The sequence below is a fragment of the Emys orbicularis genome, chromosome 4 (genome assembly GCF_028017835.1).
Source record: "Emys orbicularis isolate rEmyOrb1 chromosome 4, rEmyOrb1.hap1, whole genome shotgun sequence".
Lineage (NCBI taxonomy): Eukaryota > Metazoa > Chordata > Testudines > Emydidae > Emys > Emys orbicularis.
The window spans coordinates 46,113,419-46,138,993 of record NC_088686.1 but is presented as its reverse complement, the minus strand read 5'-3'; the positions used below and the strand labels follow the sequence as shown (position 1 = coordinate 46,138,993).

Genomic DNA, 25,575 nt, shown 5'->3' with positions numbered 1-25,575 from the left:
CCAATGATGGAGATTCCACAACCTCCCTAGGCAATTTATTCCTGTGCTTAACCACCCTGACAGTTGGAAAATTTTTCCTAATGTCCAACCTAAACCTCCCTTGCTGCAATTTAAGCCCATTGCGTCTTGTCCTATCCTCAGAGGTTTAGAAGAACAATTTTTCTTCTTCCTCCTTGTAACAACCTTTTATGTATTTGAAAACTGTTATCGTGTCCCCTCTCAGTCTTATCTTTTCCAGATTAAACACACCCAATTTTTTCAGTCTTCCCTCATAGGTCATGTTTTATAGACCTTTAATCATTTGAGTTACTCTTCTCTGGACTTTCTCCAATTTGTCCACATCTTTCCCTGAAATGTGGCACCCAGAACTGGGCACAATACTCCAGTTGAGCCCTAATCAGCATGGAGTAGAGCGGAAGAATTACTTCTCGTGTCTTGTTTACAACACTCCTGCTAACACATCCCAGAAAGATGTTCGCTTTTTTGCAGCAGTGTTACAGTGTTGACTCAGATTTATCTTGTGGTCCACTATGACCCCTCACAGATCCCTTTCTGCAGTACTCTTTCCTAGGCAGTCATTTCCCATTTTGTATGTGTGCAACTGATTGTTCCTTCCTAAGAGGAGTACTTTGCATTTCTCCTTATTGAATTTCATTCTATTTATTTCAGACCATTTCTCCAGTTTGTCCAGCTGATTTTGAATTATAATCCTATCCTCCAAAGCACTTGCAACCCCTCCCATCTAGGTATTTCCGCAAACTTTATAAATGTACTCTCTGTGCCATTATCTAAATCATTGATGAAGATATTGAACAGAACGGGACTCATTATGCTTCCAGCATGACTGTGAGCCACTGATAACTACTCTCTGGGAATGGTTTTCCAACCAGTTATGCACGCACCTTATAGTAACTCCATCTAGGTTGCATTTCCCTAGTTTGTTTATGTAACCCTTCTGCCCATCTAAGTTGGCAGCAACAAGGGCCGGGTTCTGTATCTAGGGGTTCCGTTTCAATAACGCAATGTAAAACCGGCTTGAGCCCCCACCCAGTGACCTGGGACAATTACATACCACCCCCTGGGTACCTCTAAGAGGCAATACTTCCCCTCTCGCAAGCACGGAGTCTGAGTGTAACAGAAAATGTTTAATAACATGAGGTAAACGACATCAGCATAAAATTGGAAAAACACCACAAACAGGATTCATAACACAAACCATGAGCAACACCCACCCCAGCAAATTGGGCTGTGTCCTTTCCCTTTGGTTCTTGAATCCAGCAACCCAAAAATCACCCAGAGTCCCCAAAGTCCAACACCCCGAAAGTCTCTTGGGTCCAGCAACCACCGAAAGTCCCAAAAGTCCAACAACCCCCAAAGTCTGCCCCTGGTCAGTGCAGCCCCAGAGTAAAAGGGGGGGGGCACACAGGGTGTTAAGGGGCACCTTACGTGATCCGAGGCTGGCCAGCCGTCTGTTTCCCCATGGGGGTTCCGCCGCAGCCTTCACCACAAGCCAGTCCACTTTCCTGCCATTCCACGAACTGCTCCGCTCTACAAGCCGCTCCGCTCACCGACCTGTGAGCCGTTCCAGCCGTCCCTGCAAACAGCTCCGCTCGCCCTTCCTTGGGCCACTCCAACCGGCCCCACAAGGCTCCACACCGCTCGCTGCTCCTCCAGTCGTCCCCACAAATTGCTCCGCCAGCTGCTGAGCAATATAGCTTCAGGCTCCCCCACTAGTTAACACAGCACTCAATGATCTCAGTTCTTAATAACTTTAGCTCTTTTGTGATTTCAGCTCTTAGCGATTTCAGCTCATAGTATAGTAGGGGAGCCCCAGTGCTGGTGCACCATTGGCCCAAAGTGAATTCAGCTCAGCAGTCTGTAACTAGACTCCTAATAGAATCAAAGTTAGCTCTGACATTCAACAGTGGAGAGAGGAGGTGGTGCAATTGGTGTTTCAAACCCTCAGAGGGGGCCCATACCATTAGGTACAAATACCTGTCCCCATCCTCTCTCCATTCACTGGGTTTTGTAACCCATGCCCCTTGTCAAGCAAGTGCTACTTAGGTAATGGTGAAGGACTCACTCAGTCCTTCTGTCATACAACAGTTCCACTGGCCTTGATTCACAGAATCAGGGTAACAAAACTTTATTCTTCCTGCCCCAATAACAGAGAAACTGGGGATCCCACACCAGCCAAAGTAACCACTTTCAGTTGCTGTTGTTTCATGCCAGGCAAGTGGGTGTGCCTATGCAAACAAGATTAGCCCCTGGAGTTCTTTTCCACACTCACCATAATTCACCACCAGATGTCAGGGTAGAGCTCATCCTGACTCTGCTTACATTTATGAAAAGGACATGCGAGGCAGTATCAAAAGCTTCATTAAATTCAAGATATATCGCTTCCCCTCTATCCACAAGGCTTGTTACCCTGTCAAAGAACGCTATCAGATTGGTTTGACATGATTTGTTCTTGACAAATCCAAGCTGACTGTTATTTATCACCTTATTATCTTCTAGATGTTTGCAAATTGATTGCTTTATTATTTGCTCCATTATCTTTCTGGGTACAGAAGTTAAACTGCTCTGTAATTCCCCGGATTGTCCTTATTTCCCTTTTTATAGATTGGAAAAGGGCAAATATAGTGCTAGTCTTATGGAAGACGGGAGATTCCAGGACTTTTCAAAGATGATTGCTAATGGCTCTGATATTTCCTCAGTCAGCTCCTTGAGTATTCTAGGATGCATTTCATCAGGCCCTGGTGACTTGAAGACATCTAACATGTCTAAGTAATTTTTAACTTGTTCTTTCCCTATTTTAGCCTCTGATCCTACCTCATTTTCACTGTCATTCACTGTGTTAGAGGTCCACCAACCTTCTTGGTTAAAACTGAAACGAAGAAGTCATTAAGCATCTCTGCCTTTTCCACATTTTCTGTTGTTTTCCCCCCCTCATTGAGTAACTGGCCTACCCTGTCCTTGGTCTTCCTCTTGCTTCTAATATATTTGTAGAGTGTTTTCTTGTTACCCTTTATGTCTCCAGCTAGTTTGATTTCATTTTGTGCCTTGGCCTTTCTAATTTTGTCCCTACATACTTGTGTTATTTGTTTATATTCATTCTTTGTAATTTGACCCAGATTCCACTTTTTGTAGGACTCTTTTTTGAGTTTCAGATCATTGAAGATCTTCTGGTGAAGCCAGGGTGGTCTCTTGCCATACATCCTATCTTTCCTATGCAGTGGGATAGTTTGCTCTTGTGCCCTTAATAATGTCTCTTTGAAAAACTGCCAACTGTCTTCAATTGTTTTTCCCCTTAGACTTGCTTCCCATGGGATCTTATCTACCAACTTCTTTGAGTTTGCTAAAGTCTGCCTTCTTGAAATCCATTGTCTTTATTTTGCTGTTCTCCCTCCTACCATTCCTTAAAATCATGAACTTTACCATTTCATGATCACTTTCACCCAAGCTGCCTTCCACTTTCAAAATCTCAACCAGTTCCTCCCTACTTGTCAAAATCAAATCTAGAACAGCCTCTCCCCTAGTAGCTTTCTCCATCTTCTGAAATAAAAAATTGTCTCCAATACATTCCAAGAAGTTGTTGGATAATCTGTGCCCTGCTGTGTTATTTTCCCAACAGATGTCTGGGTAGTTGAAGTCCCCCATTACCACCAAGTCCTATGCTTTGGATGATTTTGTTATTTGCTTAAAAAAAGCCTCATCTAACTCTTCTTCCTGGTTAGGTTCTCTGTAGGAGACCCCTACTATGACAGCACCCTTGTTTTTTACCCCTTTTATATTTACCCAGATACTTTCAACAAGTCTGTCTCCTATTTCCATCTCAACCTCAGTCCAAGTGTACATTTTTAATATACAAGGCAACACTTCCTCCCTTTCCCCCTGCCTGTCCTAGCATTTCGAGTTCTTCCATCTTATTCCCCATACTTCTCACATTAGTATACAGACATCTAAGATACTGATTTGATTTCCCCTCTGAGTTCTGTCTTGTCTCTCCCTTATCCCTGCTATAACAGCCCATACTCCCTCCCCACATTCTGACCCTTCTCTCAGGTCTCTATGTTTTTTACTTACCTGTGGGGTTTGGTCACCTGCCCCCTTCGAACCTAGTTTAAAGCCCTCCTCACGAGATTAGCCAGTCTGTATCCAAATATGCTCTTCGCCTTCTGTCAAGGCTGCTTCCCCACTTTGAACTTTAGGGTACAAATGTGGGGGCCTGCATGAAAACTTCTAAGCTTAACTACCAGCTTAGATCTGGTCCGCTGCCACCACTCCCAAAGCTAATTCCCTTCCCTGGGTAGCCTTGAGAGACTCTTCACCAATTCCCTGGTGAATACAGATCCAAACCCCTTGGATCTTAAAACAAGGAGAAATTAACCATCCCCCCTCCTTCCTCCCACCAACTCCTGGTGGATCAAGATCCAACCCCCTTGGATCTAAAAACAAGGAAAAATCAATCAGGTTCTTAAAAAGAAGGCTTTTAATTAAAGAAAAAGGTAAAAATCATCTCTGTAAAATCAGGATGGAAAATAACTTTACAGGGTAATCAAACTTAAAGAGCTCAGAGGACCCCCCTCTAGCCTTAGGTTCAAAGTACAGCAAACAGAGATAAACACTCTAGCAAAAGGTACATTTACAAGTTGAGAAAACAAAGATAAACTAACACGCCTTGCCTGGCTGTTTACTTACAAGTTTGAAATATGAGAGACTTGTTCAGAAAGATTTGGAGAACCTGGATTGATGTCTGGTCCCTCTCAGTCCCAAGAGCGAACAACCCCCAAAACAAAGAGCACAAACAAAAGCCTTCCCCTGCCCCAAGATTTGAAAATATCTTGTCCCCTTATTGGTCCTTTGGGTCAGGTGTCAGCCAAGTTACCTGAGCTTCTTAACCCTTTACAGGTAAAAGGATTTTGGAGTCTCTGGCCAGGAGGGATTTTATAGTACTGTACACAGGAGAGCTGTTACCCTTCCCTTTATAGTTATGACACCTTCCTATATAGATGGACCCCGTCTCAGCTTAGCAATTCTTCTTTCTGGGATAGCATCCCATGGTCAAGGAACCCGAAGCCCTCCTGGCAACACCATCCTCTCAGCCAGGCATTCACCTCCTGGGCCCCTACCTTTGACTGGAAGGATCAAAGAGAACACCACCTGTGCTCCCAACTCTTTCACCCTTGCTCCCAGAGCCCTGTAGTCACTCATGATCTGCTAAGGGTCATACCTCGCAGTATCATTAGTGCCCACATGGATGAGTAGCATGGGGTAGTAGTAAGAGGGCCGGATGATCCTCGACAATCCCTCAGTAACATCTCGGATACGGGCCCCTGACAGGCAGCATACCTTCCGGAATGCCACGTCAGAGCGACAGAAGAGATTCACCAACCTGCCCTACGTTTCTCCTGGGTGTGGTGGCTGCGATCCTCCCAGCCTTGGGGGTACATGGCTTCTCCTCCTCCACCTTTGGGGGTGATTCCTCCGCCCTGACCCACAGCGGCGATGGCTGAACCCTCTGGGGAGTTTACCTCGTGGTCACAGCTGCCTCCTGGAGAAGAAGATAGAAAATTGCGGTAATCAGACTTTTGGTGTCCAGTCAGTACTTCTGACTGGAGACTGTACAGGTCCCCTTAAAACTGGACTTTCTGGTTGAAAACCAGACACTTGGCAACCCTAGGTGAGATTGTTGTAATTTTTTATCTTCCATTAAAAACAAACAGAAACCTAAGGGATTGCATACAATAAAACCTGCATGAAAAGAATGTTACTTAGGGTGCACTTGAAAGTTACAAAATAACAAATTTACGGTTGTTCATGCACCCTTAATTTTGTCCCCTTGTATGTTACAGTTAAAATGTAATTTTGGTTATTAACTCCCTTTTTTAACTGCTCTAAACAGACAAATTCATTTTAGGTTGCAGTTTTCAATGCTTGAACTTTTCCTGAAGCAAATTGTTTTTGCAAAGTTCCAGAAAATCTGTTCAATGTTTTGAGGTGTGTGTGTGTATATGTGTGTAAACACTCTGCCATAAGTTTTAATCAGGAATTTTACACAAACATAACTAACTTGTGACTGATATTATTTTGCTCAAACTTGCTTTGTTTTGAGTAATACATTCTAAGGAGAGCTAAGGAAACATGCTGTGTTTGAAATAAATTGGTGTAGTAATTTTGAAGTTGCTGGAAGTTTTTTGTGCATGCACAGGTTTTTTTATTTGATCTTTTTGCTCAATCTACAGATTAGAATGTTGTCAAGAAACATTCAAAATAGGCCAGTTAGGTTATTTTACTCAGGCTAAAATGGCTTTGAATATTTGGATCACTTTGAAGTGCTTTACGTTAATCTGAGTTTGCAAAGACTGAGAAATCTTACACAAGCTACCTGTCAGGAGGTCTACGGAGTTAGAGGACTGAGCACAGAGCTGAAGTTCCAGTACATCACCCAGAGTGAAAAAGAATTGGTCATGCTTTACTTTCATGCTTGTATTATTTTTCTGCAGATGGCAGGTGAATTGTCAATATTTTGTGCTGCTAAATGTTGTATTTTATATTTTATTGGTTCTAGATGCATATCTGTCAAAGGCTGAAATTTACAGAAATCAAGGCAATAATGCATTGGCAATCATAAATTGCACTTTAGCAGTGAAATGCAACCCTACAGATGATGACATTTATTTCAGGAGAGCTGAGTTGTTGGAAGAGGAAGAGGATTTATTATTGGCAATGGATGATTATGCCAAAGTAGGTTTTCCTTTTTGTAGTGTAACATTATTATAGTAACATCACTGAATTACAGCAACTCCTCGCTTAACGTTGTAGTTATGTTCCTGAAAAATGCGACTTTAAGCGAAACGATGTTAAGCGAATCTAATTTCCACATAAGAATTAATGTAAATGGTGTGTGTGTGTGTGGGGGGGGGGGGTTAGGTTCCAGGGAAATTTTTTGACCAGACAAAAGACTATATTATATACACACACAGTATAAGTTTTAAACAAACAATTTAATACTGGTACACAGTGATGATGATTGTGAAGCTTGGTTGAGGTGGTGAAGTCAGAGGGTGGGATATTTCCTAGGGAATGCCTTACTGCTAAATGATGAACTAGCAATTGGCTGAGCCCTCAAGGGTTAACCCATTGTTGTTAATGTAGCCTCACACTCTACAAGGCAGCATGAATGGAGGGAGGGGAGACAGCATGGCAGACCAAGACAGAGACACACACCGTGTGAGAGAGAGATGCACATTGCCCCTTTAAATACGCTGACCCCACTCTAAGTACACTGCCTTTTTAAGTAGATCAGGAAATTGAGACAGCAGCTGCTGCCTCCGTCCTGAGCCCTGTCGTGTCCCTCCTCTCCCCCGCCGCTCTATGGAGATGGGCTCAGTGGGGTGCAGGAGCAGGGGGGAGGGAGAAACCCTGACATTAGCCCTCTTCCACTCCCCCTCCCTGCACAGCAATCAGGAGGCTCCCAGAGGGCAGGAGCAGCACATGGCGGTGTGGGGAGGGACAGCTGAACTGCCCGGCAATTGATAGCTTGCTGGGCTGCTGCCACACAGAGAACTTAGGGGAGCGGGGAGCTGATATGGGGGCTGCCGGTCCACCCTGGTTACAAGCCCCACCAGCTCGCTCCAACGGGCTGCTCTTCCTGCAAGCATTGGACAAAGCAGGCAGCTGCCAAACGACGTTATAAGGGAGCATTGCGCAACATTAAACGAGCATGTTCTCTAATTGATCAGCAACGTAACAACGAAACAACGTTAACTGGGACGACTTTAAGTGAGGAGTTAGTGTACAAATATTTGGATTTATCTGGCACATAGCTTTCAGAAACCTATATCCTTTTAATCAAACAAATCATTCCGTGTGATGGAGTTAGTACATATTTTCTGTAATTTATCCTGGACAGGATTCATAGCTAAATTAAGAGTCAGTTTATAAGCTTGCCTAGTTGGTTATGTGTTCCAGTTTTACAGCTGAAGGGAAAAGAATGGCAAAGGAAATTAAAGGACAAGGAAAATGTTTAAAAGAATGGAAGATAGTTTATACTTTAAAAAAAATAGTATATATTCTTTGGTACCTTTTCATTTCAGATTTTTAATTTATAGGAAAATAAGCATAACTATTATGCAAATATTCTGTGCTTCTTAAATTTTTCAATGTAGTGTTTTCAGTATAATCCAAAAAGAACAGATGCACTTATGAAACATGGAATACATTTCTTTGAGAAATCAATTTGGACTATAGCTCTTCAAGATTTTACAGCTGTGATTAAGGAAGATCCCAGCAATGTTCAAGCAAGGTAAAATATATAGTCTGCAATTATTATTCGATTATTACAATAGCTTTAAAAATAATATAGTAACATCTCATCTGCAAACACAAATTAAACTACCATCTCTATGCAGGTGACTCACAGATCTCTGTCTCTACTCCAGACCTGTCTGTCTATCCAAACTAACATCTCAGCCTGTCTCACTGACATCTCCTCGTGGATGTCTAGCCATCAGTTTATACTCAACATGGCTAAAACAGAGCTCTTAATCCCCCAAGGGTTGCCAACCCTCCAGGATTGTCCTGGAGTCTCCAGGAATTAAAGATTAATCTTTAATTAAAGATTGTCATGTTATGAAATCTCCAGGAATTTGTCCAACCAGAGTTGGCAACTCTACTCCCAAGCCTTCTCCATTACCTTCTTTCTTGACCACGGTGGAGAACACCACAATTCTACCTATTGCTCAGGCCTGTAATCTGGGTGTTATCTTTGACTCTAGCCTCTCTCTAGGTCCTCACATCCAGGCTAAGTCTAATTCTTGCAGATACTTCTGCAAGTGCTTGTATATTGATGATTATACTGTAGGTGTGTGCATGTCCCAGGCACAGGTGCTGGAGATTTTTCCGGTAGTGGTACATATAGGGGCAGCCCCCCTCACAGCTGAGCTCCTCATTCTTTGAAGTGAGGGTATAAAGTGCGGAGCCAACCCGCCGCTCCTGCAGTTTCTTCTTACCATCCATGGTTGGTGGTCAGAGTATTTGTGTTCCCTGTTAACAAAAACTTTTAGTCTACTCTGTAATACCTAATGGTACTCCTTTTTGTCACTTGATGCTTTAAAATTTTTTTATTTCATTTCAAAAATGTTTAGTTCTTAATAGTTTTTTTCCAGTCAGCAGGGCCTCCAGTCCCTGCTTGGGACCAGGGGAGCCTGTGTCAAGATCCCTGGGTTTTTAACCTTGCTCAGGCTGCAGAAACCTATATATGTCAGTGACCCTCATTTGCATTGTCTCAAGTGCTTAGGCAAGGATCATGTTAGAGATAAGTGCTTTATTTGTTGTGGTTTCAAGCAGGGCTTTGGAGCTATGCTCCGGCTCCGCTCCAGCTCCAGGCAAAAACCTGGAGCTCTACTGCTCCAGAGCTGCTCTGCGCTCCAGCTCCAGGCTCCGCTCCAAAGCCCTGATTTCAAGGCTAGGACAGAGAAGCTGAGGAAGGAACATCTCCATTACATCCTCTTGAAGGCTGCTCTTAGACTGGTGTTGGAACTTCCTCGGTTGCCCAAAGGTAGTTCTTCGATGACTCCTTCCCAAAGTGCTCCTGCAGCTATGCCCACAGACAGGAGCTGCAGGACAGTTCTGTCTCCACGACTGTCTTCTTTGAAGTCCAAGACTCAGAGCAGATCTGGCCTCAAAAAAAACACAACAAGAAGATTGTTCTGGTACTAGTGATAGAGTCTGCCCTTTGGCTCGCTGCTTCCTCGTCCTGGCTCATATAGAAAGACCTGAGCCATCAACGCCTGTGCCTTCCCAGGGACCACCGAGATTAGCTACCTCTCCAGCTGCAATGGAGCAGTCATTTCTGCTCTTTGCGGGACAATAACCCATGTCTGTACTCACTACACCAGAGGCTTAGGCCATAGCAGGGACTTATGTCCATTGCTACCACGGTCACCATTGCTTCAGGACAAAATCCATCATCCAGCACTGGCACAGCTGCCAAGATGTGGTATTAAAGGTAGGCTTGCCTATCAATGAGGACATTATGCAGCTGGCTAAAACACTCTGGCAAACCCCTTCCTCCTTTCCCCCCATGGCCAAATGAATGGAATGTAAATACCAGGTTCTGACCCAGTGGTTTGAACAGTTTTAGTTACATTCCACACTTGGCTCGTTGGTAGTGGCTGTGGTGAATGAGAAGAACTGGCAGGACCAGGCCAAGGCTACCCCCAAATACAAAAATGCCAGAAAGCTCAACCTTTTTGGTAGTAAAATTTATTTTATGGCAAGTTCACACCTCGATATTGTCAATCACTATGCTCTGTTGTGGAGGTCTGACTTCTCTAACTGGGAGGCAATATCTCAGTTTGTGAGCAAGCTGCTGGAAGATTCCAGAGAACAATTTCAATCACTTGTTGTTGAGGGCCACTTTGTCTCTCAATCAGCTCTTCAGGCTTCTTTGAACGCGGCGGATTCCACAGCCAGGGCTATAGCAGTGACTATGTGCTGATCTTCCTGGCTGGAGTCCTTGGGGATTCCCGTGCAGGTGCCACAGACAGTTGAGGACTCCTCTTGAAGGAATGTGCATTGTTCTCACCTAATATAGATGAGGTGTTGCACACACTAAAGAACTCTCAGACCCATCCTAGACCTTTGAAACCACAACAAATACATCAGGAAGATAAGATTCTGTATGGCATCCTTGGCTATGATTATCCCCTCCATAGATCTGGGTGACTGGTATGCTGCCCTTGACTTACAGGATCCCTGTTTCCATGTGGAGATTCATCCTGACCACAGGAAGTTTCTGAGTTTGTCGTAGGAGATGACCATTACCAGTTCACTGTCTTACCCTTCAGCCTGTCGTCAGCATCGAGGGTCTTTACGAAATGCATGGCTGTAGTTGCAGACTGTCTTCATGGAAGAGACATCACTGTTATCCTTACCTGGACAACTTGTTGATTTGGGATCGCTTCAGATGCCAGGTGCATGTTGTGGTCCATCAAACTCTGTGTCTGTTCAACATCCTGGGCCTGAAATTAAACAAAGAAAAGTTGATATTATTGTCTTTGCAAAGGTAGAATTCATTGGGCAGTCCTGGATTTGACTTCTGTCAAGGTGTTTCTGTCTCTTTCCAGATTTCAGACTCTATGGGACCTCTGAGCATCCCTCAAGGACCATCCTGTGAGGAATTGCTTCAGGCTCTTAGGTCACATGGCTTCATGTATATGTGTGACCCCCCTCAGAGCACTGCAGGCATGGCTCAAGTCAGTTTATTATCCTCAGATTCACTATCTAGATAAGCTGGTATGCGTTCCTGACAAGGTGTTGTCACCTCAGTGGATGAGCCAAGGGAGTCCCCTTCTCTCCTCCTTTCCCTTCCAAGACTTTGGTAACAGATGCTTCAGCCATGGGGCTTGGTGCAAATCTGGGCATTTATCAGGCTCAAGGTTTACGAGCTGCCCACGAGGCCAGGTTACATAAGCATATTTGAGTTGCACACAAATTTGCCTGCATATCAGCAGTTCCTGCCTCACATTCAGGGCAAAACTGTCCAAGTGCTCACTGACAACACCACAGTAGTGTATTATGTGAACAAGCCAGGGGGTGCCAGCTCAAACAGCCTTTGTCAGGAAGCGGTAAAATTGTGTAACGTGCATTTGGAGCTCAGACACTCTCAGGGCATCTCGCTTGCTGGGGGTTCAGAATGGTCTAGTGGATCGTCGGAGCAGATCTTTCAGTTTAGACCACAAATCGTCTCTCAACATGAACATTCTAGCTTGGTTGTTCCACACAAGGTTTTTTCTGTTGGTGGATTTGTTTGTGACTTGGCAGAACAGGAAGTGCCCTGGTTCTATTCCAAAGCAGGTCACAGCCCCGGATCAATATCAGATGCTTCTCTGTTTCCATGGGACAGGAGTCTGCTGTATGCATACCCACCTCTGATTCCCCACAATACTGCTGATTCGCAGCATAATTCTCAAGCTCAAGAAAGATCATGACAGAATGAGCCTTAAAACTCCAGCCTGGCCAAGACAGATTTGCTATTCAGAGCTCCACAAACTGCCCACTCAGGCGCCCATGCTGCTACTGATAACCAGCCTCATAACACAGAACCGTTGTCGGGTGCTGCACCCAAGTCCCGAAGTGCTGCATGTCAGTAGTTGAATGCAGAAGAGGCACATTCTCAGTGGCAGTCCAGAATATTCTTAACAGCACAAAATCTTCCACAGGAGTTACTTAATGCGTCTCCCCACTCAGACTAATATTCAAACAATACTGGACTGTCTCTTGCATCTTAAGGAGTCAGGTCTAACCATTAGCTCCATTAGGATGTGTCTTGCAGCCATTTCAGCATTCCACCCTTGCACAGATGGTAAGACTTTTTATTCATCATGTCATGAGCAGAGTCCTGTAAGGTCTACATAGATTCTTTCCATCTAACAGGGACCCAACTCCTTCTAGTGTAGTCTGCCTTGATGGATTCTACTTTCAAGCCTTTAATATCACGTTCACTTCTACAACCATTTATTGAAGGTAGCTTTCTTAGTGTCTGTGAGAGTGGGAGGACTAAGTATATTTGGTCACTGATCCACCATACACAGTTTTCTACAAGGACAAACTTCAGCTTAGACTGCACCCTAAATTTCTCTCAAAAGTGGTATCTGATTTCCATCTGAATCAATCTATACACCCGCCAGTTTTCTTCCCAAAGCCACATACACGCAAGTTCAAGTGAAGGCTACACAACCTGGATGTTTGTCGAACTCTTTTTTTTTTTTTTTTTTTACCTCAGTGGGACAAAGCCCTTATGAGTTTCTTCCCAGCTCTTTGTTTCTTAGGCAGAATGTATGAAAGGGCAGTCAACCACAATTCAGAGACTCTCAAAATGGATCACCAGCTGCATTTTAGTATGTTATGCTATCAAAGCGGTCACGCCTACAGACAGACTCACAGCACACTTGACCAGACGACATTTGGCCTTGGCAGTGTTTGTGGCACATGTTCCAATTAAGGACGTGTAAGAGGTTCGCGCCGGGGCTCGACCCTCCTGGGCAGGAGGGGAGCCACACCGACTCACCACTGGTGGAACGACAACCAGTTAGTTAAGGGGCTCAGGCCCTCTGGTGCAGGGGCTGAGCAGACAAGGAGTTAAGGAGCCCAGGCCCTCTGGTGCAGGGGCTGAGCAAACAAGCAGATAAGGAAGGCCCAGGCCCTGGATCAGGGCGGGGCACAAACAGTCACAGCTCAGGCCCTCTGGTGCAGGGGCTGAGCAACAGTATAACAGTTGGGGTAAGCCCAGGCTCCTACAACTGAGCGTTGGGTGAGGGGGAAGCCTGCCACCCGTGAGCGGGGGTGGCAGGGGGGACGCAGGCCCACCCACTCCACTGCGTCCCAGCCCGGGGCCCTAGCAGCGGCCGCTGCCGCTGCGGGTCAGTGGGGTGTCCTGACCGAAACACACTGACATTGGCTCACATGCGTCTGTAGCCTGACTGGGGTCGGCTACCCCCGGGCTACTTCCTGGTTCCCCCTCAGGGCCTACCTCGTTGGTGCCGCCGGGTCCGGGCCAGTCCACCAGCATCGGTTCCTCTCGTCCAGGGCTTGGGGGCAGGTCCGTCAGCTCCTCGGGGAAATCCGGCCACTGGGGCTCCGGTGGCTCCTCCGGGTAACAACAGGGGCGGAGGGGCTCTGGGGGCTCCTCGCCTTCGTAGTTGGCGTGGGGCAGGTCCGACGGCTCCTCCCAATACCGGTTGCGGGGGGGCTCCGGCGGCTCCTCCTCGTAGTGGGCTCGGGGGAGCTCCGGCCAGTTAGGGCAACGGTCTTGGGTCTCAGCGGTCTCCCGGCCGCGAGCTCCCGGCGGCACGTCCGCTCCCTGCGGCGGCCAGGCCCTGACTGAGCTCCGGTGGCCGGCCTTTATACTTCCTGTCCCGCCCCTTGACTTCCGGGGGGTGGGAACAGGCGGCGGTGGCTCCGCCCACTCGGGTGCCTGCAAGGGTGCTCCCTCTTCTGGGCAGGAGGGGAGCCACACTGACTCACTACAGGACGTCTGCAGGGTAGCGATGTGGTCTTCCATTCATACATTTACCAGACATTATTCACTGTCCACTGCATCAAAGGAAGATTCAAATGTAGGGAAAGCAATCCTACATTCCCTTCTGTGACGAGACTCCGAGTCCCGCCACGTGGAATAACAGCTTGGGTGTCAATTACAGTGTAATGGACATACGCAAGCACTTGAAGAAAAAATGGTTACTCATCTTCTTGTACCTGTTGTTCTTAAAGATGCGTTGCATATCTCCATTACATGACCTACCTTCCTTTCCCAATGCATCGAAGTCTGCTAGGGCTTTCTGTTAATCGCAGTTAACTCCTATGAATAACTCAAAAAAATTAATCATGATTAATCACAGTTTTAATCGCACTGTTAAACAATAGGATACCAATTGAAATGTATTAAATATTTGGGATGTTTTTCTACATTTTCATGTATTGTATTCTGTGTTGTAATTGAAATCAAAGTGTATATTTTTGATTATCATTTTTACAGTGCATATATTTGTAAACAAAAGAAATAGTATTTTTCAGTTCACCTCATACAAGTACTGTAGTGCAATCTCTTTGTCGTGAAAGTGCAACTTACAAATGTAGATTTTTTTTTGTTACATAACTGCACTCAAAAACATAACAATGTAGAACTTCAGAGCCTACAAGTCCACTCAGTCCTACTTCTTGTTCAGCCAATCGCTAAGACAGACAAGTTTGTTTACATTTACAGGAGATAATGCTGCCCTTTTCTTATTTAAAATGTCACTACAAAGTGAGAAGAAACATTTGCATGGAACTTTTGTAGCCGGCATTGCAAGGTATTTAGGTGCCAGATATGCTAAACATTTGTATGCCCCTTCATGCTTCGGCCACCATTCCAGAGGACATGTTTCTAGGACGATGACGCTTGTTAAAAAAATAATTCATTAATTAAATTTGTGACTGAACTCCTTGGGGGAAAATTATATGTCCCCTGTTCTGTTTTACCACATTCTGCCATATATTTCATGTTATAGCAGTCTCGGATGATGACCCAGCACATGTTGTTCATTTTAAGACCACTTTCACTGCAGATTTGACAAAACATAAAGAAGGTACCAATGTGAAATTTCTAAAGATAGTTACAGCACTCGACCCAAGCTTTAAGAATCTGAAGTGCCTTCCAAAATCTGAGAGGGAGGAGGTGTGGCGCATGCTTTCAGAAGTCTTAAAAGAGCAACACTCCGATGCGGAAACTACTGAACCCGAACCACCAAAAAAGAAAATCACCTTCTGCTGGTGGCATCTGACTCAGATAATGAAAATGAACATGCGTTAGTCCGCACTGCTTTGGATCGTTATTGAAGGGAACTTGTCATCAGCATGGACGCATAGCCCCTGGAATGGTGGTTGAAGCATAAAGAGACATATGAATCTTTAGTAAATCTGGCATGTAAATATCTTGCAACGCCGACTACAACAGTGCCATGAGAACCCCTGTTCTCACTTTCAGGTGACATTGTAAACAAGAAGCGGGCAGCATTATCGCCTGCAAATGTAAACAAACTTGTTTCTCTGAGCGATTGGCTGAACAAGAAGTAGGACTGAGTGGACTTGTAGGCTCTAAAATTTTACATTGTTTTATTTTGAATGCAGTTTTTTTTACATAATTCTACATTTGTAAGTTCCACTTTCATGATAAAGATATTGCACTACAGTACTTGTATTAGGTAAATTGAAAAATACTATTTCTTTTTTTTACAGTGCAAATATTCATAATCAAAAATAAATATAAAGTGAGCACTGTAAACGTATTCTGTGTTGTAATTGAAATCAATATATTTTAAAAAGTAGAAAACATCCAAAAATATTTAAATAAATGGTATTCTATTATTGTTTAACAGTGCAATTAATCGCGATAAATTTTTTTAATCGCTTGACAGCCCTAGCATCTACCATCAGCTTCCAGTGTGAAGGATCTGAAGAAGGGGCAGGGTGAGGCAGTTCTGCCCTTTATATCCTCACTTTGGAGCACTAGGAGCTCAGCTGTTCATGGGGTTGATCCTATGGGTACTGATAGGGAAAATTCTCTGGCACTGGTACATGGGACACAAACACACCTACAGTGTAATGGACATATGCAACACATCTCAAACACCAGTTAAGAAAATGTGAGTAACAGTTTTTTCTTTCTGAATAACTTCTCTAAGATATGGCCTTTTCTGTCCATCCACACAGCTAAAACTTGTCCCGGCTCTCATCGTCTTGTCTCAGTTACTGCAACATCCTTTTTTCTGGCCATGACAAATACAGTCTTCCCCACTGATATCCATTTAGAATACTGCTGCAAAATCATTTCCCAAGCCCATCACTTTATTTATGTCCCCCCTCTTTGAATCCCTTCACCACCTCCCTCTTCTTTATTGTTTCAAACAGAAGCTTCTTGTCTTCACTGTCAAGACCTTTAGTGAGCTATCTCCACCCTACCTGTCATCACTCATTCAGTATCTAAATGTCTACTCCCACCTCTGATCGACCCATGAAGTTAGCCTCTATTGCCTAAATTTGCAAATAAGCACATTTGTGCTTTCACCCATGCTGCATCTCATGCCTGAGACAAGCTCACTGTAAACATCCACAAAAAAACCTCATCATCCTCCTTCAACACCCTCCTTAACTCTCTCCTTTGCCGTGAGACCTATGAAAACATAGACAATGGTTTGACTGCTGGTGTGCTGAGACCATAGCCTACCATGCTGACCATATTGTCTCATTGTTTCCTTGTACTCCATCATCTATCTGTATCCATCTGTTGTCTTTTATCTTAGACTTAGATTGTAAACTCAGTGGGGCAGGGACTGTTTTTTTGTTTCATGTTTGTACAGTGCTTTCCACAGTGGGGTCCTGGTCCATGACTGTGGCTCCTGGGTCTTACAGTAATACAAATAATAATATAGGATTGACAAATATGCATTAAATAATACAAATAATTTAGTTTCCAAAGAGATTTGTCATGGAAGTTGAAAAGTAAGTCTTCTAGGCTAAGATGTTCCTTAGGGAGTGTGTCCATTGATTTGATGGACTTTGGATCCCGATTCAGTAAAGCATATAAGCATCTGCTTAAATCTAGTTGAAGAGGTTACTACAGAGTCAGCTGGATTTAACCACATGCTAAAGTGCTGAATAGGGATGGATTTAAACACCTGGTTAAAGTTAAGGATGTACTTTCAGCTTAGTTGGGTTCTCAATTCCCTTAAGTTAAGTTGAAAATTCCAGCATTAGTGCTTTTGCTGAATTAAGGTCTTAGTTCTTTAGTATTTCTTTTTATGAAGCATCAAAACCTGAATTAAGTTTTTTCTTTGTTTCTATGTTGTAGTGGTGATTTGAGGTTTGAGTTGTGTGGATTAAGGAATAAGCCATATGTTTTTGCCAATATAGAGTTTGCTCTCTCTTTTAGGTACCAATCACACTCTGGAGCGGACTCTCCAAAGTGGATATACGCTGGCAAGAAATGTCTAGCAGAGAATTCTCCACCTGCAGAGGGGAGTTCTCCAGTGGTGGAAGGGGCATAGCTGCCTCCTGCACCAGCCACTCCCCATCCCCCAACATAGGGGACATGGTAGAGTCCATGTAGGGTCCCCTACACCCAATACTTCTCTGGCATATGGTCACTGAGAGACCTTATGCCACTGATGTAAGTTACAGTTGCTCTTCAGCAATTCTAACTTACACTGGAGTAAGACTGTGCAGGATCAAGAGCTACAAGATCCTTGAAATCCTCCCCCCGCCGCCAGGGCCGACGAGAGGGGGAGGAAGCCGGTACAAATTACCGGGGCCTGGGGGTCTGGAAGGGGGCCCGGGGCCCAGCTTCCCCCCCCCCCCATTGGCCCTGTTTAGCCAGTCCGCCCTTGCTGGGGGGGGCCCGAAATTTTTTTTCCACCGGGCCTGAACCTGCTCTCGGCGGCCCTGCCCGCCCCTGAAGTTCAGAGGCAGATGAGTTTTTGCCCTATGGCTAGTCCCATTGACTTCAGTGGGACAACTCACTCTATGTACGTAAAGTTAAACACATGGTTAAATCTTTAAAGGAACACAGTCTTAATTTGTGTGTCTTTTTAGTAGGTCAGGGTTAATACATATTTTAAGTGACCTTTTTGAATAGAAGTAAAGTACTTTTATTATGTTTTATGAAATGCAGCATAAGTCCAACTGGATGACATAGCAATGGAAAACTTTCCCAAAAGAATCTTAACTGCAGGGCTTTCCAGTCAGCTCTGTTTCATCTGAACCTGCAGTTTACTTAAGTATGTTGCTAGTTAATTGAAGTTAAGGTAGTAATATTGTGAAATTACGAGGCATCGATGGGTACCAATTCTGTAAACTGGATTACCTGAAGGAAATATTGAATGACAATAAATGTTTATAGGCAGTTTTAGTGGTAGTAAGCAGAGCTTCATTTCTTTTCTTTTAAATCAGTGTGAACTGAGTAAGTCTGTATGGGTCTGATCCTGCACATTGCTCTGCACAAGTGTTCACCTGCACTCACACAGAGCCCCATGTGAAGCTCCATGCAGGTGCAAGGGTCCTTTATGCAGAGACCCATCGACTTCAGTGGGGCTTTGTGCTGGTGCAGTAGTCTGCCCATATGAATCCATAGGCAGGATTTGAACCTTTCAGAGTTGTTTTGTCGCTGCTGTTTTAAACAAGAAAGAAAATGCTTCTGACAAAAGAAAGAAAACTCTTACTACCACTAAAACTACCATTAACACTTATTCTCTCCTTTGACTTTTTCTTCAGATAATTACTTTGAGACTATGCAGCAAAGAAACACATTAAGTACTATTAATGCTAAGATGATCCAAATATTCATATAGTAGATAGCTTCATATGGCTTCATTCTGTAAGTATAATTTTTGTATGGAAAATTGTAAATAAAAAAAAATTAATTTTCTCTATACTAGGATATATCGAGGAAGAACATATGCTAAACGACAGCAGTATAAAAATGCAACCGAAGACTTTTCTGCTGCAGTTCATCTAGATCCTTCTAATTGGTTAGCATTCTATTGCAGAGGTTGCATATTGCGAAAGATTGATCCAAAGAAAGCTCTGCAGGACTTCAGTGTTTCTGGTATTATTTCCTACTGTCAATACTGAAAGGGAGAGAAGTTCTGTACTGGTACCAGTGCTGTTCAACATATTCATAAATGAGCTGGAAAAGTGGGGGAACAGTGAAGTGGCAAAATTTGCAGACATTAGTCAAAATAGTTAAGTCCAAAGCTAACTGCAAAGAGTTACAAAGGCATCTCACAAAACTGGGTGACTGGGCAAGAAAATGGCAGATTAAATTCACTGTTGATAAGTGCAAAGTAACGCATATGGGAAAAATAATCCCAACTAAACATACAAAATGATGGGGTCTAAATTTAGCCATTACCACTCAAGAAAGATCTTGGAGCTATCGTGGATAGTTTTCTGAAAATATCTGCTCAGTGTGAAGTGGCAGTCAAAAAAAGCTAACAATGTTAGGAACCATTAGGAAAGGGATAGATAATAAGACAGAAAATATCATACTGCCACTATGTAAATCCATGGTATGCCCACACCTTGAATACTGTGTGCAGTTCTGGTTTCCCCATCTCAAAAAAGATACGTTAGAATTGGAAAAAGTACCGAGAAGGGCAACAAAAATGATTAGGGGTATGGAACTGCTTCAGGGATGACTCGAGGGGTGACATTACAGAGATTTATAAAAACTTGAATGGTATGGAGAAAGAGAATAGGGAAGTATTATTTTCTCCTTCACATAACACAAGAACTCGGGGTCACGATGAAATTAATAGCAGCAGGTTTAAAACAAACATGAAGTACATCTTCATACAATGCACAGTCAACCTGTGGAACTTGTTGCCAGGGGTTGTTGTGAAGGCCAAAAGCATAACTGGGTTCAAAAAAGAATTAGAAAAGTTCCTGGAGGATAGGTCAATCAATGGCTGTAAACCAAGATGGTCAGGGATGCTGTATTCACTCTGCACTTTGTCCCTTTTAATTTGTATTAATTTAGTGTTAGTATTGGATATTGGCTGTTAGCCATTTTCAGTTATTTCCCACTGTTTCCAAATTCCCCCTTTGTTTTATTTTAATCATTTGAGAGTAGAAGTAATAAAGAATTATAATTATATATTTGTATGTACTTGCTCCATTTTATACATACCATTTTCCATGGTACATAAACTGGTTTCTTTGCATGGTGGTCCCACCAGTTAGTTTATACTTCACTTATGATATTAAATATAACACTAAGAAAGCTAGAATAAAAGTAATATGCAGATAAGCTATATAATAACTAAAATTTAAATGTGAATATCAAAAAGTTACAATTAAAATATATTTTTCCCCCCAGTGCTCCTCAATGACTCTTTTGAAAATCTCAGTTCTTTCATTCACCGTGGGATCTTATACTCAGAACAATGTCAATGGTCACTAGCGATCTGTGACTTTGAAAATGCACTGGCTCTGGACAGGTGAGTGGACTTTTAATATAGAGTATACCACTTTGAATTAGCTAAGGGGGAAAACTTATGTTCATATCCATCAATCTATGTCCGTCTGTCTAAGTACTGCTATGACCCCTATCAATGTAGACTTACAAACATTTATGAATTTATCCTTTATGAAACAGGAAAGCATTATTATTCCTATGTTAGAGATAGGGAACTGAGCAACAGAGAGATTAAGAGTGGGATTTTCAAAAGTGTCTAAGTGACTTAAGGGCACCTTTTGAAAATTCCACCCTCATTGACTTGCCAGAGATCACATGAGAATGTTGTGCCACAGCTGGAAATGAAATAGGGTCTCCTGCATCCCGGTGCAGTGCCTTAAGCAATATTATTCTTCCTCTTATTTGTTGGAAAACTATACGTATTTTCTGCAGCCCACCATCTCCCACAATTCTGGACATCTGAGCTGCTCACCTCAGTCTGCAGCTTCACAGAGACAGATCAGTGTTTTGGCTCCACATCCCTCTGCTCCTGCTTGCTGCTAGAGTCTCTGGCTCCATGCCAACAGACAGTGGCAGTTTCTGTTGCTCCTGCTCTTACCTTGCAATTTGAGCTGTTTCTACCCAGCTTTTGGGCGGGGATGACAGCATTCTCCCTCTCCAACATTCCTTCCCCTCCCTGGGTCAGTTAACCCCTGAGGGGTTTAACCCTTTCTGAGCCTCCGCTTCAGTGTCTCACTGCTGGCTCCTCTGTCCCTTGCAGGTGTGGCGAGCAGCCAAGAAAGCACAGGGTTAAATCCAAACAGTGCTCTGTTTGTAAGGCAGGCTCCAGGGTGAGTGGTGCCCAGCCTGCACCCAGCCTTCTGTCCCTAATCTCTGTTAGGATTCAGGGCTACGAGTCAGACAGGCAGGTAGGGTCCCCAACTCATCAAGGCAGCCATGACTCCATTGAAGGAAAATGGACCAGGAACCCCAGTGCAGAGCAGGGAGAAGCGCTAAAAGCAAGGAGGACCCAGACCACTCAACAACGGGGGTAAGTCCCAAGAGACCCCTGCACAACAAAGAGGGGAGTCTGTGGGTCCACAGATCCCTCAAGTTGTAAAGTGGGTCCCAAGCACCCTGAGGAAAGAAGCAGGCCTTCTAATCAGCCCCACTCCCTCCCAAGATGACCCAGAAGGCTCTGACTGAGGAGTTTCCCCCTCCCGGGGGGTTGGGCACAATAGGGAGGATTCTGAGACTGACCTCTTGAAGGGGCTCCAGGCACTAAGGAAGGCAAACAGCAAAAGGCCTCATCAGAGCTGCAGCAGGGCTTCTATAATCCCAAAGCGCACAAAAAAGGTTAAAAAAAATTTAAAAGGAACAAAAGGGAAAGAAAAAGCACAGAAAGTCAGGAAGTATGAGTCCTCTGGCTCCTCTTCCTCCTCATCCTCCACCAAGGAAGGTAAGCTGTCTGACTCTGAATTGAAACAGGATGGGGGGGAAATGCAGGAAAGATTTCCCCCGCCCCCCCCCCCAAGACATCTCAAACTATGTGCAATCAGATTGTTTCCAGGCTTCAAATGCAACCTGAGTCTCCCCTCAAAATCTTCCCCTGAGCAGCAATACTCCTTCTTCATGGAAGTGATTAGTGATGAGTGGAACAAGCCTGATAAGACATTAACAAGAGTCACCTCAGGCTATAGAACATTCAAGAACCAAAGGGCTCTGTTGCTGACTTACCAAAGGTGGACGCCACTGTAGCATCCTTCACCAGAGATATGGTTATTCCCTCAGAAGAGGAGATCTACTCTAAGGACTCCATGGTTAGAAAGATGGAGGCTACTCTCAGAAAGGATTTTGAAGCCTCTTCCACCACTCTCCAAGCATCCCTGGCAGCTATATACTCTGGGTTCTACTACATCTTTTTAATTGTGCAGAAATGCACAGGATGGGGGCAGGGGTAGGGGACTAGTATCAAAGCCATTGCTGACCTCAAAAGGCTTAACAAGTGGATGAAGAAAATGAAGTTTCAGATGAAGACACTGGCCTCTGTGGTGTCATCCCTGTCTCAGTGGGACTTCTTGACTTCAGTAGATCTAACGGATGCATATCTCCATCAGATCATGTCTCCTCATACTTCTGAGGTTTGCTTATGGTAAGAAATGTACTGAACACTTCCATTCAGCCTGTCCTTGGCTCCCCCGGTTATTTTATGAAAGATGTTTGTAGAGATAGTAGCCAGACTCAGGTGATAGACCCACCTGTACCCTTTCCTGGATGACATTCTGATCAGAGCTCCATCGTAATTAGCAACACACTGTGTCACATCTTGGATGTTGAATCTCCTCCTGGAGCATGGCTTAATCATCAGTGCCAAGAAAAGCTCCCTGGTTCCATTCACCAGAATAACCCATCTGGGGATGGAAATAGACACCTTGGTAGCAAGGATCTACTCATCATTAGAAAGATTTCAGAAAAGCTAAGATTTTATCATCTTGCTCCAGAGTTTCAGGGGACCTACCACAGCATTATGACTCCAATTGCTAGGTCTCTGGGTGTCATGCATAGGGATCACTCAGGTCAGGCAATGCAGCAAGGCAGGATCAGGTGAGGCAGAAAGGCAGAGTCCAAGGAGCAACTAGAGGACAATGGCTTGTTGGTCAGAGAAGGCTAGAAAGGAAGCAGGAAGTTTATATATGGTCACCAACCAATCCGGGTCAAGATGATGTGGCCAGTCAGGAAGCAGGTTGCAGAATCCTGATAGCTGGTCCACCCAAGTCTGCGAATTCCCTGATAATTGGATGAGTTGGCATGGCGCAACAGCCAAGACCGCTTCCCCAGTGGATCTAGGTTCAGGACCAGGGTTTGAGACCACATCCTGACACCACATAGTAGGCATCCTGTTCGACAGGATAAGATGGACCTCAGCGGGTGCTTTGAAAAAAGTGAGCTGGGTATAAACACGTATTAATTATATTTGATTACGCCATCTACTATCCCAAAGAAATCCCACTGCACAGCCCCAATGCAAAGACTAATGCAGCGGAACTGCTAATTGTCTTTGCCAAAGAAGGGATATCTAAGAAGATCCTCATTGATCAAGGCACCAATTTTACATCTCAGCTTCAGAAGGAGGTGTGTGGTCTACTAAAAATAAAGATTATGGACCTCTGATTACAATCCGCAAGTGCTGGTTGAACGATTCAGCTAGATCCTGAAAAGGATGTTAAAGAAGTTTTTTGCTCAGGACCCCCATCACTAGGATCAGCTGATTTCTCCCGTTATTTGCTGTTTGAGAAGTTCCACAATCATCTACTGGGTGGATTTGAACTCTTATATGGGAGACAGCCTCTGGGAATTCTTGACCTAGTCCAGGCTGCTAGGATGGAGAATGTTATATAGTACATACTGGAAGCTCTGGGAGAGGCTTGAAACACAATGGACCTTTGCAAAAGAAAACCTCCTCAGTGCTCAATGGACCCAGGAGCAAGCCTATAACAAAGGAATGCATATTTAATCTCGGTGATTGGGTACTTCTACTCCCAAACGCAGAGTCCAACTTACTTGCTAACTGGGAAGGGCCATATGAAGTAGTCCACCAAGTTGGGCCAGTTAACTACTAAATCAGGCAACCTGACAAGAGGATACCATATTCTGAAGACATGGAAGGAGCGGGAGAGCTTATTTATCACTCCTTAACCCCCTGAGCCTGAGCTGGGGCCCCAAGTGGTCCACCTCACTGATCCCAGACCCTATACAGATGGGGGAAACACCTCTGCCTGGAACAGAGGGTACAAGTAAGAAGCCTAGTAAAAGCTTTGACAGTGTTTAATCTCCCAGCTGGGGCGGATTCATTTCATGCACCATATCGAGACAGAGCCTGGGCAACTTTTCTGGGAGAACCCATGACCACTCTCCCCAAAAATACATGAGGCCATTTGGCAAAAGGTCCATGCAATGTTGGAACCAGGGATCACTGAAGAATCCCTCAACAGCTGTACCAAAGCTTGAATGCTGGACAGCATTATCTGGTTTTGTATAGATTTTAGAAAGATCAATGCTGTCTCCAAATTTGATGCCTACTCTATGCCCTGAGTTGATGAAATAATAGACCAACTGGGTGAGGCCTGATATATCACCTTGTTAGACCTAACCAAGGGAAGGTGGCAGATCCCACTTCACCAGAATCATGGGACAAAAATGCCTTCGCTATGCTGTTCGGCTTCAGTGATTTTAGGACTATGCTTTTGGCCGCTATGGTGCCCCAAAAATGTTTCAATTGCTCATGGATCAACTTCTTCAACCACCTGGCTCATATGTAGTAGCCTATTTAGATGATGTGGACATCCACAGCTGAGATTGGGAGGAGCATCTAGCTCAAGTCGCCTCTGTACTTTGGTTCCTATGGGAGGCTGGGCTAACTGCAAACCCAGCCAAGTCTAAGATTGGAAAAGAAGAGACAACCTACCTGGGATATACTTTGGAGAAGGGCCAGATCCAGCCTCTCTTGGACAAAGTCCAGGCTTCAAAGCATGCCCTATCCCAACCATGAAGAAACAAGTCCAAAGATTTTTGGCACTGTCAGGTTACTACCGCCGATTTGTACCAAGTTTTCGATGATAGCAGCCCAGCTCACAGACCTAATTAGGACAGTAGCCCCAAGAACGTTCACTGGTCTGAGGCCTGTGAAAAAGCCTTTCAGAAGTTGAAAAACCACCTCTTCAAAGAGCCTGTCTTGCTCAGTGTTGACTTCTTCAAAAGAATTCATTTTGCAAATCGATGCCTCAGAAGTGAGACTAAGCAAAATGTTGTCCCAGGAAATAAATGGAGAGGAACACCCTGTACTCTATCTGAACTGCAAGCACAGAGTGAGAAGAGCTCACCAAAATGCTGATTTTTGTCCCCCTGGAGTTGGGGGCACCAGAGACAGTCTGCTGGCTCTGGTTCTCCAGATACCATCTGGAGGGGGAGGGTATGTGATGAGGTATACAAACTCCATACTGGACAACAAGGGGCTAAGGAGCTGCTCTGGGCCTAGACAGTTTAGTCCTATCACACTTGTAAGGCATGCATAGGTTGGA

General features: G+C 44.3%; 1 protein-coding gene across 1 annotated transcript in view; it reads left to right on the top strand.

The window, feature by feature from the left end:
* The window catches only part of TTC6 (tetratricopeptide repeat domain 6), a 153,174-nt gene that overhangs the window by 87,602 nt on the left and 39,997 nt on the right, over positions 1 to 25,575 (top strand). Inside the window, exons 14-17 of the mRNA XM_065403290.1 lie at positions 6,572 to 6,747; positions 8,172 to 8,308; positions 18,978 to 19,147; positions 20,420 to 20,540. Coding sequence (XP_065259362.1) covers positions 6,572 to 6,747; positions 8,172 to 8,308; positions 18,978 to 19,147; positions 20,420 to 20,540 — 604 coding nt within the window. The remainder of the gene's footprint in view (positions 1 to 6,571; positions 6,748 to 8,171; positions 8,309 to 18,977; positions 19,148 to 20,419; positions 20,541 to 25,575) is intronic.